Source organism: Caloenas nicobarica, chromosome 5 (assembly GCF_036013445.1).
Source record: "Caloenas nicobarica isolate bCalNic1 chromosome 5, bCalNic1.hap1, whole genome shotgun sequence".
Lineage (NCBI taxonomy): Eukaryota > Metazoa > Chordata > Aves > Columbiformes > Columbidae > Caloenas > Caloenas nicobarica.
The window spans coordinates 15,778,081-15,795,582 of record NC_088249.1 but is presented as its reverse complement, the minus strand read 5'-3'; the positions used below and the strand labels follow the sequence as shown (position 1 = coordinate 15,795,582).

Sequence of the window (17,502 nt, the reverse complement as noted above, 5' to 3'; positions counted from 1 at the left end):
TCCTTGTCAGTGTATCAGTTCACAGCAGGAACGAGGGGAATTGCTCTACTTTATTGAACTTGTTAACTGATGCTGGAAACATCTTGCCCATCTGCCCTTTACATACTAGTGGATTTTAGGTACCTACCCCTTTCCTAACAGACTCTACGAATAAACAATACTTCGTCATTGTATAATTCCAAAATTACACACTCTTTGTTTATAGAGGCATACTACAGTGTGATTTTAGTCCCAGTGTTTCTCTGTAATTCCTACTTTCCTGTTCTTGCACTGTTCTTAAATTTACTATAGCACAAGAAATTCAGATTGAGGCTGTGTGCGAGCAGGGGTATATAATGGATATGAATGGAATTGCATAATTTTAAGTGTGTATGAATCCAAGCTGAATATAGTAACTAGGGGTCTTGTTTTATTGACTTCATGTTCTTAGAGTAAGCCAGGTCTTCAGACTTTTTTTTTTTTTAACTCACATTTTGGGTAAGATTCTATAAATAAGGGTGATTAGCATCACTAAATAATGTGCAAGGATGAAGAAAGACTGAACCTTCAAAGAACATACATAGTCTTACACTCTGGGGACAGACTTTTTACAAGGGCATGTTATGACAGGACAAGGGGTAATGGTTTTAAACTAAAAGAGGGGAGATTCAGGCTAGACATGAGGAAGAAATTTTTTACAATGAAGGTGGTAAAATACTGGCACAGGTTGCCCAGAGAGGTGGTAGATGCCCCATCCCTGGAAACATCCCAGCCCAGGCTGGATGGGGCTCTGAGCAACTTGATCTATTTGAAGATGTCCCTGTTCATTGCAGGGGGTTGGACTAGATGAGCTTTGAAGGTCCCTTCCAATCCAAACGATTCTATGGTTCTTTCTGATGGGGAGAAAAAAAATCAATTATCCATTTATCTTGTTCTTATCCATTTTTCAGTAATCATTCAGTTTTAAGAGAATTGTTCTGGTTTCGTGAAGAGATCAGCACAGACATTTTTTCCTAAGGCATTTTTCTCGTAGGTTTTTAAAGTTAAATATTCCACTTGATTTTGGAAAATAAACTTCCCCCCCCCCAGTGTACCTTAAATCAGAATGATTTCATTTGTTTTTATTTTTTTTAGATGACAATGCCCTGTTACTTTGGATAAAATTGCAAAAGTTGCTGCAGGGTTTTCTGTGTCAGTCCAGGAGCATGGGGAAGACTATAAGCAGAAAGTCTTGGGGCCCCTGATTTTTTGCTTATGAGAATAAGTTTGGATATGAATTGTCAATTATGTCCCTTTTTTTTTTGTTTATGGGAATAGCTTTGTGTACAAATTGTCAGCTATACCCTAGGTAAAAAGCTTTGAATCCACATCTCTTGAAGTAAAAACTGTGAATTAATTTGGGTAGGTATCAATTAGCTTTCCCTCTAATGACTATTGTTGAACAACAGAGAACAGCATTAAGCACAGAAGCCATCCATTTATGCTAACATTAAATTGTAGTTGTTCAAAGCTGCCTCCAACACATTTCTCTTTACCAGTTGGAGAAGAGCAAGGAAGTTGGATTCAAGCTGGGTCAAAGCATTGATAACTCAATATCAATAGGACAAACAGAGCTGCACAGCAGGAGAAGCGCTGTTGCACTCAGCAATACCAACACATTTTGCTTGCGAGGGGTTATGTCTGCAAAATGGGCTGATTTACTGTTTGCCTGTGCTGCATGAGAAGTACAGCTGACCAGCTTGTGGTATGACTTTCCAAAGCAGCATATACTCTCTTTTCTATTTTTAAAAATTATTATTATTTTATTTGCCTTAGTGAAATTGCTTGTTAACTTCTGTTAACCAAGAGTATATTGAGAAGACTAGACCAGGGACAGTAAAGAAATGCTTTAAAAATGCTAACTATGTTTTTGTTGTGGATATGAATTGGATTTACTATCTCTGATAGAATAAACATATCTAAAAGAGAAATGTGAAGGGCATCTGCTTTAATATACATATTTACATGGTAGTATTACTTACTTTGTTGTGCAGGCCTATAGATAAAAATGCTGGCTTTAAAGGGAGAAACAGAAAAGATGCCATTTTCACTGCTGAAATTGTAACTGAGCTTTTTGAGGAGGAGGATTTACGTCCATATTAAATAGCAAAACATGAGTCACAGCCTCATTGCTGCTTGCACCAAAATTCTTCTGTTATAAACAGTTAATCTCCTTTATGTAATTTCATTTAAAAGCTCAAGATTAGAATACCTATTTTTCTACCATTTGGGGAGCTAGAAGTTATTTGGGTTATAGTCTTCAGGGAAAGATGTATTTTTTATTTTTGCTTTTCACAATTGCATCAAGTGCTAACCACTAATTCAGTAGAGAAGATAATGATGACTACTTAAAGTTAACCTGCTTCTTTAGTACAGATTTTAATCCAAGACTATGTCTATTTCCTCTTATTCTTATCAGCATGTGGCGCCAACTGTAAGTGTATTCTAAGGGTTACTTGTAAGTTCTTTTGAGCCTTGCATGCCTGTTCCATTACACATGAAGAAAATACTTGTACCATGCGCTTGTAATAAATGATTAGGTGCATACTGGTATGGAAAAATCAACTTCTAAGGGCAAAAAAATACTCTTGTGCTTTGATCAGGTAAATGGTCCCACCTATTTGAAAGCAATGTGTTAGAGAGTAGCTAGATCAATAAAATTAATATCCAGATCTTTGTATCTTATTACCAATTCTGAAGGCTTTGAGTACTTGTCCAGTGCCTCATCTTACTTCCTGATTAAATGGAGAGGATGATTTTTTTTTTTAAATGAACAGTTGGAAAGTGGCAGCTTTAAGATCTATTGTGTTTATGCCTCACGCCTATAAGACCTATGAGTTGAAGAAGATTCTAAGTAGATTTTAGTATGTGTTAGGTCATTCGAGGTACTCATGACTCACTTTATTTGCTTTTTGGTGAAGGATGCAGATACAAGGTGTTTTCTTTAATTCTGTTGCTCCCTTTTTTTGAGTCCAACATGCAGAAGACTGATTTTATTTTTCCCCAAATGCTATTCCTTCCCTTGCAAGTGCGTGCATCTGATTTTCATTTTCTTTGCCATCATGACTGCCTTATCTTCAGGAGACTACACACTGAATACCATTTGAGGTGGTTTGTGTAACACCTGTAGAGACCATTAGTCCTGTGATACTCATACAGAACTTTGGAGTTCTGGGTGCACTGAAGTAACATTGATATTCTAAGCACTGTGTGCTGTTTTTAAGGTAAATTCTACCTGTAGATACCCACTTGGATGGATGCCATATCAGATGCCTAATAAAAGTATTATTCATGAAAATACTACATTGTGTTTATATTCCACAATGAGTTTAGACTGAAGATTTACTGTCCCACACCTTTTAGTGATCAGTTAATTCTGTTCATTTTCAGTAACAAACCAAGTGAAGGCAGGGACAGGGAGGGGAAGTGGTGTGCAAATGGTATTAGTGGTTGCTTTTTACTGTAATTTTTCTTTTTCCATGTTACTTTTGCTTCCATAGAAGAATATTGATACTAACATAGTAAACAGATAAGCCAGATATTCTGTTGGTTAACACTGGTATGCTGTGAAGGATCTGTGCAGTTGAGCATATTAGACATGCATTCAAAGGAAAGGGATATTATTTTCTTCCAGAGATGATTCTGAAGTAATTTTAGTAAACGTGGGTGGAATTACAGGTAAATGCTTTATTTATTCTTTCCATTGCAGAATGTCAAACTCTTTTTGGGATAATTGTACCATTAGAAATAAGTTAAAATATGAGTATGTGAGGAAAAAATAGTCTAACAAAAGGCTGTTTAAGCTTCTTGTAGTGATTTTAAAGGTAGAGAACATCGTATGGATTATAATTACCTAAACCTAGTTGGGTAGGCAGGAGGATTCTGATGGTGTTCTCATAATGATTTTAACAGGAATGTAAATACAGATGAATTATCTGTATATGTAATACTGATTTTTATCTACTGTTTGAATTATTCTGCCAGAGGGCTGGAAATTTGCAAGATTTGTCATCACTTCAATGTGTTTATTATGTTAATTGTGTTATCTGGTTTGATTATCTGTCCACTCCAAGCTGAATGCCATCAGTGGAGAAAGTCTCTTATTTCTGAGAGACATAACTGTGACTCTTCCTTAATTTTAATTAAGTAGCTGAATTCCATCTTACCTTCGAAAGTGAACATGAATCAAGTAAAGCACTCTTTTGTAGAATCAGCAACAGCTTGGAATTGAAGTAATTTTTAGTTATTTGCTTGTTTACCTCAGAAAGCTGCCTTTGATGTATGGTTGCTACTGATGGATGAGAAAACAGCACTAGAGTCAGCTCTTTGACATTGTATTGCTGATGCATCTAACTGCATCAGTCTGAAGTAGATGTCCAAAACTACTTGAAAACATTTGAATAATGAACAGAGGGCAAACAAGCAAAGCTTTCCACTTCTGAGCTGTCTAAAAGCTAGCTTAAATGAGGAGTAAATTCATAGTTTTGTGTTCATTTTCTAATTATTTTTCTCTTTTGAGTCACCAGGCCTTTTGAGTATGACAGCAATAATTTGGTAGAAATTTAGGGTTACCTGTTTGAAGTCATTCTGAGGTCACAGTCAGATTTCCTTGCTCAGGAAAAAAGAACTGCTTCTACAGCTAAAGCTTCTAAGAGTTTCTAAAATTTCAGATATTTTTTTCAGTGCTCACAATTTTGCTCTCATATTTTTCAAACTGAAATGTAAGTTCAACTTATTATATATGATATATAACTACTTACTGTATCTTTATAGATAAATTTTTCTTCCGTATGGTGGAAAATGCTGTGAACAATAGTTTCAAACCCCTGGGTTTGGTCTCTTTATGTTTTTCTTTACCTTTTTTTTTTCTTGTGGCTTTTCATTCATTCACTGTACTTATGCACTGTACTTTGTTTCATTCTGTAGTCAGCATTCTTTACAATGTCTCTACTAGTCTTTTACATTTGCACTTCCTGTGTGATTTTGAAAATGGTTGGTCAACTCATGTACAAATGATGTTTTATGTACCATTTGTCTATGATATAGTTATTGATACAGCAACTTAGATTTTGTTGTTCTGGATCTTATAAGCCTCTTGTAAAAAGTTTGAATTTTTTGGAAGATGGCTCAAAAGCCCTACTTGTACTTTAAGTCTTAGAAGGTTATGGTTATTTCGGGCTTTTACTCTGTTCTTCAAAATAAAATAAGTGTTTGTTTGCTGTTTTGTTTTTGTGTTTTTGTTTGGTTTTTTTTTGTTTTTTGTTTTTTTTTTTTTTTTTTAATGAAGCAACGCAGATGTAGATAAATAGACCAGTAACAGTTACTTTCCTAACCTTTGATATGCTTTTCCTAATGGTATGCAGAGGAATTCCTAACGAAATTAGTATAGCATAGTTTGGTTTTAAAGGGTTGAAGAGACTCATAGCAAGGGTTGAGGTGAAGGGAAGTGATATCTCCTGTTAGAGTAGTCAATAAATATGGAAAAAATTGACAAATTTTTTTAGACTTGCAAGTCCATTTTCTAAAGGAGAGGTTGAAAAGTACAAATACTGCTTTTTGGATCAAGAACCTTTAAATATTTCTGAGAAGATCCTCATTGACTTCAACAACTATTAGATTATAGTTGCTATGAAAAAAATATGGAATTGATGCAAGATAGAATATGTTATGGTCAGCAAGAATGAAAATGCATGATAGACACACAGTTAAGTAATAAAGTGGGAGCTATTGGATCTATTGCATATAATACCTCACACTTATAAGACCCACAAATGGAAGAAGTCTCTGAGTAGATTTTAGTGCTTGCTAGGTCATTTGAAGTATTTATTTCTTTCATGCCACAAATAGCTAATTCAGTGGATGAGACTACTGATACAAAAACATGACTGGAGAATGAGAAGAGATCCTGGGTCTAAATTAGGCTATAAGATAAATTTATGTCAGCAGAAGTAATTTACCCTTCTAGAATTTGGTTAGCATCTGTGAATTTTTTTTTCCTCACTTTCTGTGTGGAAAAATTACAGGCCTTGTACTTTTCCAGAAGACTTCTTATTTCACATAATGCATGCTGTGAAATGACAAATCTTGTTGAAAGTGAGAATTATAAATTCTGAGTCAGTGAATGAGGACTGAGCAGAGGGAAAAATAACATCAGCTACTAGCTCATTTTTGTTATATTATCTAGGAATTGGAAATTGCATTATTGTGATCTTAAAGTGAAAAGACTGGTTTTACTTTTAAAAATTTAGACTCCAAGTAAAAACCACCAAGATGAATTCTACCCAGAGACCATAGAAAATACAATATGTATTATAAGTTATCTAAGGAAGAGGAAACACTTATCTTCCAGGAGATAGTAACGTTGATACTAGGGTAATATTTGAGAGGAAAAATGTGTTCCTTTGAGGCACTTCTCATATTCTTCAAACTTTTCTTAAAATTCAAGGGAGAAAAGCTTAATGTTTCCTCATAGTAATTCGTGTCTAAACTCACAGAAACTGATGATATTAGGAAGAATGAAGTTATTGTGTCGTTATTGTGTCATTATAGTACATTTATTTTGGCTCTGGAACAGAAAGGTGTATGTGTATGAATTAGAAATCCTTTCTCTCTTTGATAGTTGTTCAGCAGGCAAACAGAAATAAGAAACTTGAGTTGACCAAGCCGATCCTGGTAAACAAGGTTACTGTGAATACAAAACTACTGTGCAGCTATATCTGGGGTTTCTATTCTTACTTTAATTGCACTAGGATTTTCATGTGTAGTGGTGTATGTTCAGATATGTGCTAAGATCAGATTAATTTCTACTTTTTTAATATATAGATCATGTAGCTTTTTTTCGGATGTGCTGTAAAATGACTATAGGCACAAATATCTGAAGAAGATGATCAGGATGAGAAAGTGGTTTTGAAAATGAGATTTTAGTAGAAAAGGGTTACCAATGTCAATTTGCAAGGTGATGTTCGTACTGTGATATTGTCAGGACTTCTGGGTTCTTAATCAGGTGTTACATTTTCAGCTTAGTTTTATTCTTTCTTACTTTCAGCAAAATTATAGAAGCTTGAAAAGAAGGTTTCTTCTCTTTATTTGCTCTGGCTGGACGGGTAACAATGGGAGGGAAGTGTTAAAGGACAGAGTTGCTTAATTCTTATTTGGCCCCATCATAGTCTTGGACTTCCAGTCTGGTTTATATCTCTATTCTAGAATCTTGCAAATTATCATAAATTTCATATATATGAAGGCTTGCATACAGAAATGTTATAGTGTATTAGTACATACAGAAAAAGGCCATTGGCTTCAAGGACAATTTAAACTAGTTTTGAGGTTGTTACAGTTCTGACAGTGAAGAAAGTGCAGCATATAGTTTAGGAGCCCCAATATGGTATTTTAATATGTAAGATTGGTCTATAATAAATAAAATAGTTGGTATGATAGTGTGTGTTTAAATGAGTAACGCTTTCTAAATTCTTGTACTGGCCTTTTTTGAGAAGGAAGCCTCTTTTTTTAGCAGTTATGGTACAATGCCAGAAATGTAAGCATATATCTGATTTTAGAAATATATCCCAAACATCTTAGGCATCTTTGCAGTTTCAAATCCTAGGGCAAATTATCAGATAAAACATCATTTTGATTCCACATCCTTTTATGTGTCATTTGCAGCATGGTAGAGTATAACGTACAAACAATGTTGTACAGCACTTATGGTCTACTAAATCTCCCTTGTAATATATGGTTTCAAGATTCTGTTAGTATTTGTACAGCTTGTGCTTCTCATTCTTTGTTCAACTGAGGCTCTTAAAGGAAGTTATTCCGATGAATTGACAGATCTTTCCATCGAACTGGGTCTGCTTATAATATACCTATTACAATACATGTCAAATAAATGTTCAGATGCTCCTGTTACATAATTTTATGTTTACAGAAGTATACTTGAAATGTAAGCATACATAAAATGAAATAAAAGCAAAGTCACTGCTTTACACTGGTATTAAGAAAGGATTGCACTTTTACAGAAAACACCAGATATTTTATCAAATGAGTATTCACCCTGAAGTGAGATGAAGATTAGTCTTAAAATCACTCATCAATATTTTTGATTTCAAGACATTTTGACTTTCTAAAATTTTTTACCCTTTTTGTTACCACAAACCTGAAATTATACAAAGACAAAAACAAAAAATAAAATTTGTAAAGTGTTAATTTTTACTTAGCAAGGACGTAAAATTTATTAAACTGCTTTCTAAGTCTGTCTCCCTGTCTGCGTAGTAAAGATCACTATATAAAAATCTTTACAATAAAAGTACAGAAGATTCTCTGAGGCAGGCTTATGGGCCAAGCACTTTCATGTTATTGGCTGAAATATTTATCTGGATTTCTAGTTTGCCTTGGCAACCAGTATGTTGTACCGGAGAACAGAAGTCCTGGAAGGAGAATTGATATTGAATCATTCTGAATAGGCTAAATCCTGTCAGATACCGAACTTTTATACAAATAGGAAATTAAGTTTTGGACTTATGAATCACAGTCACTGAATAGTTTAGATGTTTGGGGACCTCTGGAGGTCATTAGGTCCAATGCCCTGCTCAAAGCAGGGCCAACTGCCAAGTCTAATGTAATTTGGTGTTAGATCAGGTTGCTCAAGACATTGTCCAGATGAGTTTTGAACATCTCCAAGGATCCCCCCAACTTCTGGGCACCCTTTTTCGGTGTTCGACAACGTTCTTTGTGAATTTATTTTTCCTAATACCGAATTAGTTATTGAATACTTTATTCATTTTTTGTCATGTTATTCTAATCCCTCATTCAGTGAAATAGGTAATTTAGTTCTGTTTTCAACAATGCAGATTTAGACCAACACAAAGCATTTTGGGATCTCGCACTGAAAATAATGTCACTTACAGGGTGTTAACACTGTAATCCCTGCAGCCGTCCATCAGAACTTCTGGCTTTGTAAATCTAAGTTACACAAAGCACAGACTTCAGTGGTTGATTCAACAATGACTATTTAGCAAATAATTTTTGCTGAACTAATACAGTTAGCCACAGCGTTAATGAAAATACAGTTCATAAACATAGTGCTTTAGTTAGAGCTTGGGTAAACACTTTACCTCAGCTGCGCTTACAATGCTTTATTCTGCTCCTGTCATCATGTTTTGCAGGCTAGTGCAAATGAAGGAGAGAGAGATGTAAATCTATCTTCTCCTTTTCAAACTCCTTTGTGGTAATATCCTCTTGGGGAACATTCAGTGACTAATCTTCTTTCTTCATGCTATAGAAGGAACTGTAGTCATTTGTTCCCTTTCCAGATATGGGTTTTCCTAATTGAGTACTCAGGGACTCTTAAAACTTTTTTTTGTTCTTATTTTGCAGAATCTGTTTTTAAAAATACTTTTAAAATGAAACTCAAATTGGATTTTTAAGCATCTACGTTAAGTAGTTAGTTTTTTTAAATATAAGAAATCTCTTTGTCTGCCCTGAGCTTGTTGAAAGTTTGCAAACCTGGAAACACCTATCCTGAGTATGAGAATCATAGAATAGTTGTGGTGGGAAGGGACCTCTGGAGATCATGTAGTCCACCTCCCTGCTCAAAGCAGTGTCAATTAGAACAATGTATTTAGGGTCTTGTCCCGAACTCGGGATTTTGAATCCTAAGGATGGAGACTGCTCCACCTGCCTGTGCAATTAATTCCAATATTTGAGTACTCTGAAAAACTATTTTTTAAGGTTTAGGTGGAATTTTCTTCTGTGTACTCAATTTGTGCCCTTTGCTGCTTGTCCTGTCACTGAGCATCACTGGAAAGAATCAGCCTGCATCTTCTTTGCTTCCTCAGATCAGATTTTATACATATTAAGTAAGTCTCCCAACCTTATCTTCTTGAGACAAAAAATCCCTGTTGTCTAAGGTTCTGCTCAAATATTAGATGCTGTAATCTTGTAATCATTTCAGTGGCCCTTCAAGTGACTCACTCTTGTCTGAGTTTCTTGTGCTGAATAGGGAAGAATAATCTCCTCCCTTGAGTGCTGGGGTTGTTCTTCCTGGTGCAGTCCAGGTTGCTGTCAGCTGCCTTTGCCGCAAGGACACATTGCTGGCTCCTCGTCAGCTTGGTGTCCATTGGAACCTCTAGGTCCTTTCCTACCGAGCTACTTTCCAGTTGGTTGGCCCCAGCCTGTTCTGTGCATGGGCTTATTCCTCCACAGCTGCCAGGACTTGCATTTCCCACTGTTGAACTTTCTAAGATCCCTGTTGGTTTGTTTCTCCAGCTTGTTGAGGCAGCACAACCTTCTGGTCTGTCAACCCATCCTCCTGGTTTTGTGTCACCTTCATAGTAGCTGAGGGTGCACTCTGTCCCGCTGTCCAGGTCATTAATGAAAACATTAAACAGTATTGCCCCCCTGTGTAGACCCCAGAGGTGAAGCACTAGTGGCTGGCTGGCTGCCTGACCATTGATCGCAACCCTTTCAGCTCGATAGTTCAGCCAGTTTCCAGTCCACATCACTTTCCGTTTATCTAGCTTATACTTCATCAATTTATCTATGAGGATATTATGGCAGAAGATGTCAAAAGCCTTGCTAAAATAAGTTAAACAATTTCCATCATCCAACCCAGTTATCTCATTATAGAAAGCTGTCAGGTTGGTTGGTCAGGCATGACTTCCCCTTCGCAAATCCAGGCTGACTACTCCCAGTCACTTTTTTGCCCTTCATATGTTTGTAAATGGTTTTAGGAGGGTTTACTCTAGTCTCAAGGCAGTCAAATGTGATGTAGACTCCATTTTTTAAGGGTAGAAAAAACAAGTAAAGCCAAATGCAGGGGCTAGAGGGAGAGGCTTAGTGCTGCACTTAGGCTTGACGAGTACCAGTTCTTCAATGCACTGTGTAGCCAGACCAGCTCTGGTACTGCAGCTGGGCTTGCAAAGCCAGCAAGTGTTGGGACAGGAGCTGAGGATTCCCAGCATTGTAAAGTCACTGGGATCTCCTGTAGGATGAACCCGCAAGATGAATCCTGAAGTTTTATATTTAAATGATATTATCTATGTGGATTTTGCTAGCACAAAAGAGGTTGAGCTAAATTGCCTCTAAGTATAGGGCTCTGTTGAGTTCTTCTATAGTTAGCACTGTTAATAAAGGAATAGCACTTTCATTACATTAAGCTTACTGCAACTCTGAAGACTTAGCATTTGTTCTAATATATTTATTAGTACAAAAATGTATAAATCTGAGCATTTAACAGTAATTCACTATAATCTTGAAGTCTTTAATATTTAAAGAAAATCTATGGTGCAGCTTCTTTGGTAGAAACATAAGAAAAATCTACCACAGTTGGAAAATTACAGGCTGTGTAGGTGTTGAAATGCCTCCTGCTTCACATTCTTAATTGGCAGCAAGCCAGATACTGAGCGTTTCTCGTTTAAAGGGAAATGCTCCCATTTTCTTTACATTTCTGATGGATAAATATTGCATTTTTTACCAGTTAGGATTGCTTCCATCTTGATACGAAGTGAATAAAGTCTTCAATTAAATAGCTTCTCCAAGTTACCTTGACCTTTTGCATTATTGCATTATTATACAAAGGTACATATCGTTTCCTTGCAAGTTGTATCATAAGAAGTTGTGGGCCTCATCCACCTGGTGACTCTTTCCACTCTGGAAGCTCTAGATTCCTCAGTTCTGCTTTAAAGCTTTGTTGGAATTAGTATGTGATATTCAGAGAAACCTGCCATAGCCATGAAAGGCTTCAGTATTCATGGCTTTAAATTAGATAACAAAATGGTTTTGAATTATGCAAAAATATCGCAAGCTGTAAATACATCAGTTATTAATAATTAATTTAAGTCAGTTTTCAGTAATTGACAATTACTGTCCTTTCACTGAGTTTATACTTTACCAGGAGACCTGTTTTTATTGAGTGTGCACATACATGTTTACCAAATAAGACTGAAGGTATGATAATATTAAAATTGTACGAAATTCTGCACTCTCATTCATTCTTGCTGGTTTTGAATGGCATTAAAAAGGGCTTTGGTGTAGCTTTGCCCTGTCAAAACTTGTCAACATTCTTGTGTTTACAGACAACATTTAAAAATTGTAGAGGGGTGTCTATGGTAACTAGCCAGAAAATTGGTTCCTAAGACTTTTTTGAGAAAATCACATCAGCTTAATTTTACATCAGTAGTAGTTTTAACAGAGGATTAAAAAACTACAAAAATACTGATACATTTTCTCAGTTAGTATACACACTGTATTTAAAAAATGTGCAGTATTGAATTAGTAACTTTCCATATTCCTAAAGTAAGGTATATACCAAGGGAAAAATACAACCCATATTCGAAAAAATACAGGAAAAAGTGATTGCTTTTATGCTCTGCCAAGCCTTTTGCTCTTGACCTTGAAATTATGTATCTTATTTTTTTTTTTCAGCCTGTTGAGGTTTTTTTGTGTGGGTTTTTTTTTTAATGTATTTGTTATTACACTGTGATATTGTGAATTTCAGTGTATTCGTTTTACATCTGTGGTGAGCTCCACCCACAGCTGTAATTTTTGTTCACTTTTTATTGTTGTAAATGTATAGGCACAGTAAAGGTGAAGTCTCTGCTCTGGGAATGATTCCCAGATTGTGCTCAGCGAGTCAGAATGTTGCAGTCCTGATGGCAGCAACGTGTGATAACCTCAGTGCAGTGTTCACAGCTTTCTGCTCACTTGTTACTCATCTTAGAATTTGTGATAACTCTTCTATTTGGGTTCTCATCTTTGTAATATTAAAGTGTATATAGTCCACTAAAAAACTAGGCAAAAATACCTGGCATTAGTGATGTGTAGCACCCACATAGAACAGTTGTTGCTATGACTAAGTTTGTGATGGATCGTTCTTGATTACTGTGGAACTCCAGGAAGTAGGAATGTTTAATTTTGTCCCAAGGTAGTTATATTATTTACGTGCTATTATAACTCAAGCGTTTCTAAAGATGTAAATTCAAGTTCAGATTGGACAGTAGGAAAAGGTTCTTCACTGAGAGGGTGGTAGGTCCCTGGAACAGGCTCTGCAGGGTCACAGCACCAAGCCTGTCACAGTTCGAGGAGCCTCTGGATGATGCTCTTAGTGCTACGGTTTAGCATTACATAGTCCTGTGAGGAGCAGGGAGTTGGGCTCGATGGTCCTTGTGGGTCCCTTCCAATTAGAGATATTCAATGATCCTAATATATCACTAGGTGAGAAACAAATGGGACTATTTGCACTCATCAGCATGAATGCCTGTAGGACTAAGGCTTGAAGTTGTTTCTTTGGGCAGGATCCATCATTTCCTTACCCCTGCAGGTGCATGCAGGAGAGCCAGTCTTCGTGTCCAGCTTTATAGGTGATAGCGGGAAACAGGCACTTCGGGACACTCTCCATCTCAACTTTTTAGGCTGAGATAAATTGCTCTTTATTGAGTCCTGTTTCTTTTCATTGATTTTGAAGGAAAATTATCTTAGAGGCAGACACGCGCAACCTAAGATGAGGTTACTTCCAGCATATATGCTTTAGACACATGCGTTCAAATTAGAGGTACTTTCTGTTATTCTGTACAAAAAATGAGACATATCTGCCATAGCAAGATTTAGGCTTTCTGGAAGGGGAAGTTTTTGTTTGGCAGAGGTTTTCCAATGTGAAGACCCTTATACAGAGGGCTAACTTGTAGTTGGTGAGTTAGATAATTGCACTCATCTGCAGAATGGAAACCTTACACAGAAGTGAACTGAGGTCTGTGTAACTCTCCACCTTGCAAAAAGGATTTGAACTCCTGAATTCCCGCCTTCCAGCCTGTGTTTAGTCTTCCAGAATTTACTGTGTTTTAACACAAAAAATTATCTTCGTGAGGATAGTGAAGAATGCTTTCTTTCAAAAAGACACTAAAATTGCAGTTTGCTAAACACAAGCAAGTTAATGTTGGTGATACATAATTGTTGTTTGAATATTTTCACTGGGAAATTATAGAGTGCAAAGAAAAAATCTTTATAGTAGGATATTACAATATTTCTATTGGGGTATTTTGATTGCTGTTGATTTTAACCAAGGCTTTTACTTCCACCTCTTGCTTATTATACAAACATATCCTCATTTTTAAAAGCACATTTGCATGCATTTAACAAAATGGATCTGAATTGGCCTGCTTGACTGAACCTGTAATTTCGTTTGATCTTCTGAAAGCTGTTAATGTTGAGGATGACGTAGGGCATTAATGGAAGGAGTAAAGATCTTTTCAGCTCTGAATGCTTCGGGAAGGCTTTGCATCTTAAACGTGAATTCCCTAATATATTTCAGAGACAGAACAAGACTGGAAACTGGTTGCGCAGATCTAATGTCCTGTGACCAATTTATGTACCTAATCCTCTTCCTGAGCTCATATATTTCACTAAGAAAACTTGGAATGATGAGGGGATGGGGAGTGGTATAGGGAAGTATTTAAAAGTAGTTTTACTTTGATTTTCTCTTAAAATGATGTGTATAATGATATTGTACATTTAATTGCAATGCCATACTAAGAAAAGTGCTTGCATGTGTACAGTTGAGCTTCGTGTGCCTATTTAAAAGCAAGCTGCTTAGCTCTTGGAGCAAATCTGAATTTACTTAGCAAAATGGGTTTTATGCATTTAAACAGGAAAAAATTATGTGTTACTGTTCAGTTTTATTTTTTATTTTGGCAACCAGACTCTTTCTGATTCCGTTCTAGAAGTTTATCCACTTGGGTGGCTTTTGTTTTCATCTCATGCCTTTTCTTCATTGCTGCTTACCATTTCCCTGCTATCCTGCTGTTTTTTGCTTTTTCAGTTGTGGGATACCATTGAAAGAGACAGGATGAGGAGAAACGTACAAGATCTGTAGTCTAACCAAGTTTTTGCATCCTTCTTTAGTCATGTTTGTCAATATACATCTGAATATACATCTGACTGTTTTCCTTACAAAAAGGGAAAAAAATGGTCGATTTCTATTAAAATGTTGTATGAGTGTACTTTTCATTTATATCTTCTATTTGTCCCCTTCCTGTGCTTTATGACTTGCATTGTTATAATATAAAAGCTTCCATGGAGCCACTGCCTTGATCACCCTGTTTGAAAAGATCTTTCAAACATTTTATATTTTTTTCCAAAGCTACACTAAAAATTAGAACGTTCCATATTAGAAATGATACATAAAGGTTTTTATGGTTGATACCATTTTAATGTTGTTTTCCACTACATATTATATAAAAAAGTAATGCCTCTCTTGACTTATTATATGAATAACTTAGGTAGTTTGTGTTTTGTTTGGTTTTTGTAAATGAAAGCTGTGAGCTTGTAACCATCCTAGAGAGTAATATATTGTGTGTATATATTTTTGTAAGTTCTGGCCAGGATATCCAAGGAACAAGTGTGGTGGCAAACCTTCCAGTCCTGATGCGACAGAATCCCGCAGAAACACTTCGTCGAGTTTTACCAAAAATCAGAGTAAGTTGTACGTGTTGAGGTCTGAATGTATCTTTTTCTGCCAGTAAGAGTATTTTAGCAAAGGTAAAAAAAAAATCCCACTTTTATTGCAAAGTCACTCTCTGTGAGAGGTATGTCCAGTAGATCTTCCACATTAATTCACTGAATTTATGAAGTATTGCAGGTATTATATTTTTTTTGAAAAATGTTACAGCAGGAAGAGAAAGCAGAATTAATAGTATTTACATATTCTAAAGATTTACCAGTGTTCTGACAGCTTTTTGAGAACTCTTTTTGAGGACCAGCTGATCACAATGGTTCATTTTTATGTTCTCAGTCACCTTCCATCCAAATGTTAAGATTTTCATGCTGCTATCCAGAAAAGTATACTTTACTTTTAGCTGGCTGAAGTTTCACATGCTGCCCTCCAGAGTTTTAATAAGTCACTGCTAGCTGTGGTAGGTGCATGCTGGCCATGTAATGTTATACAGTCGTTTTACATACAGATGTGTTTGTATAAAGGATAGTTGGAGTGGTTTAACCTGGAGAAGGCTTTGAGAAGACCTTCTAGCAGCCTTCCAGTACCTAAAAAGGGCCTACAAGAAAGCTGGAAAGGGACTTTTTACAAGGACATGTAGTGATAGGACAAGGGGTAATGGCTTTAAACTGAAAGATCAGATATAAGGAAGAAATTCTTCACCATGAAGGTGATGAGGCACTGGAACAAGCCCCATCCCTGGAAGTGTTCAGGGCCAGGCTGGACGGTGCTTTGACCAACCTGGTTTAGTGGAAGGCAGGGAGGTTGGAACTAGATGATCTTTAAGGGCCCTTCCAACCCAAACCATTCTATGGTTCTCTTAAATACCTGAAGGGAGGATGCAAAGAGGACGGAGCCAGGTTCTTTTCAGTGGTGCCCAGTGACAGGGCAAGAGGCAGTGGGTACAGACTGAAACACAGGAGATTCCTTCTGAATATCAGGAAACGCTTTTTCACTGTGAAGGTGACCAAGGACTGGCACAGGTTGCCCACAGAGGTTGTGGTCTCTCTCCCTGGAGGTGTTCAGAAGCTGTCTGGACATGTTCTGGCTCTAGGTCACGGTGCTTGAGGAGGAGGATTGGACAAAATGACCTCCAGAGGACCCTTCGAACTTCCGCCATTCTGTGAATAACAGACATCACCTTTCAATTTCATATTATCTCCTGAAACCTCTGTGATCCCAGGAGACTCCTGTTTCTTAAGAGGAGCTGTTCCAACTTTTGTCTAATTATTTTAATTCAGCAAATGGCCAAGAAATAGCTGTCCTCAGAACTGAGGGCTAGTATAGACTTTAAAGTATTTCTAGTTATCGTGTTCTGTGTTATAAGATGCAGGTCAAGATGCATTTTGTTTAGATATATATGTGTATAAAAAGAATCTTTGAGAAAAAGAATGGCTCGAAGTTACAAAGTAATTGCAAACCCTTTAACTTATACCAAGTTTCTACAGTTACTACCATGGGTTATTCTGACATACATAATGCATTCTTTCCTAAACCAACCTACTGGCTTCAAGAAGAGGGGTTTTTTAAATTTTCTGTTTAGCATACTGAATCCATTTGGGTCTCTGATCTTTCTGCTTTGAGAGCAGAGTTCTTTCTGAAAAGGAGGAGTAATAAGAAATACAGGGTTGGTGTGGTGGGGGTTTTTTTGTGTGGTGGTTTTTTTTTTTAATTTTTTTACACTTATTTGCCAGGGGGTATAGAAGTGTTAGTCTTTGCCTCTCTGTCTTTAATAAAAAGTCTAATATAGGAATACAGTTATTTATTCTAGTCTTAGGATTTTTATATAGGGATGGAGAAAAAAATCAAAAGGATGATCATTAGCATGATCAGAGCCTAGGGCCTGGAAAATACCTGTATGGTGAGAGTTGGAGCTCAGTGTGTTTAGATCAGGTGGTACTTAATTACTTTATAAAAAGTGTCTTCCTGCGTAATAATAATGGACATTCAACTGAAAACAGTATATGAAGAAAGAAGAATTAGGAATTGAAGACAAAATTAGAAAT

General features: G+C 36.4%; 1 protein-coding gene across 1 annotated transcript in view; it reads left to right on the top strand.

The window, feature by feature from the left end:
- The window catches only part of PPP4R4 (protein phosphatase 4 regulatory subunit 4), a 65,443-nt gene that overhangs the window by 9,319 nt on the left and 38,622 nt on the right, over positions 1 to 17,502 (top strand). Inside the window, exon 3 of the mRNA XM_065636182.1 lies at positions 15,378 to 15,480. Coding sequence (XP_065492254.1) covers positions 15,378 to 15,480 — 103 coding nt within the window. The remainder of the gene's footprint in view (positions 1 to 15,377; positions 15,481 to 17,502) is intronic.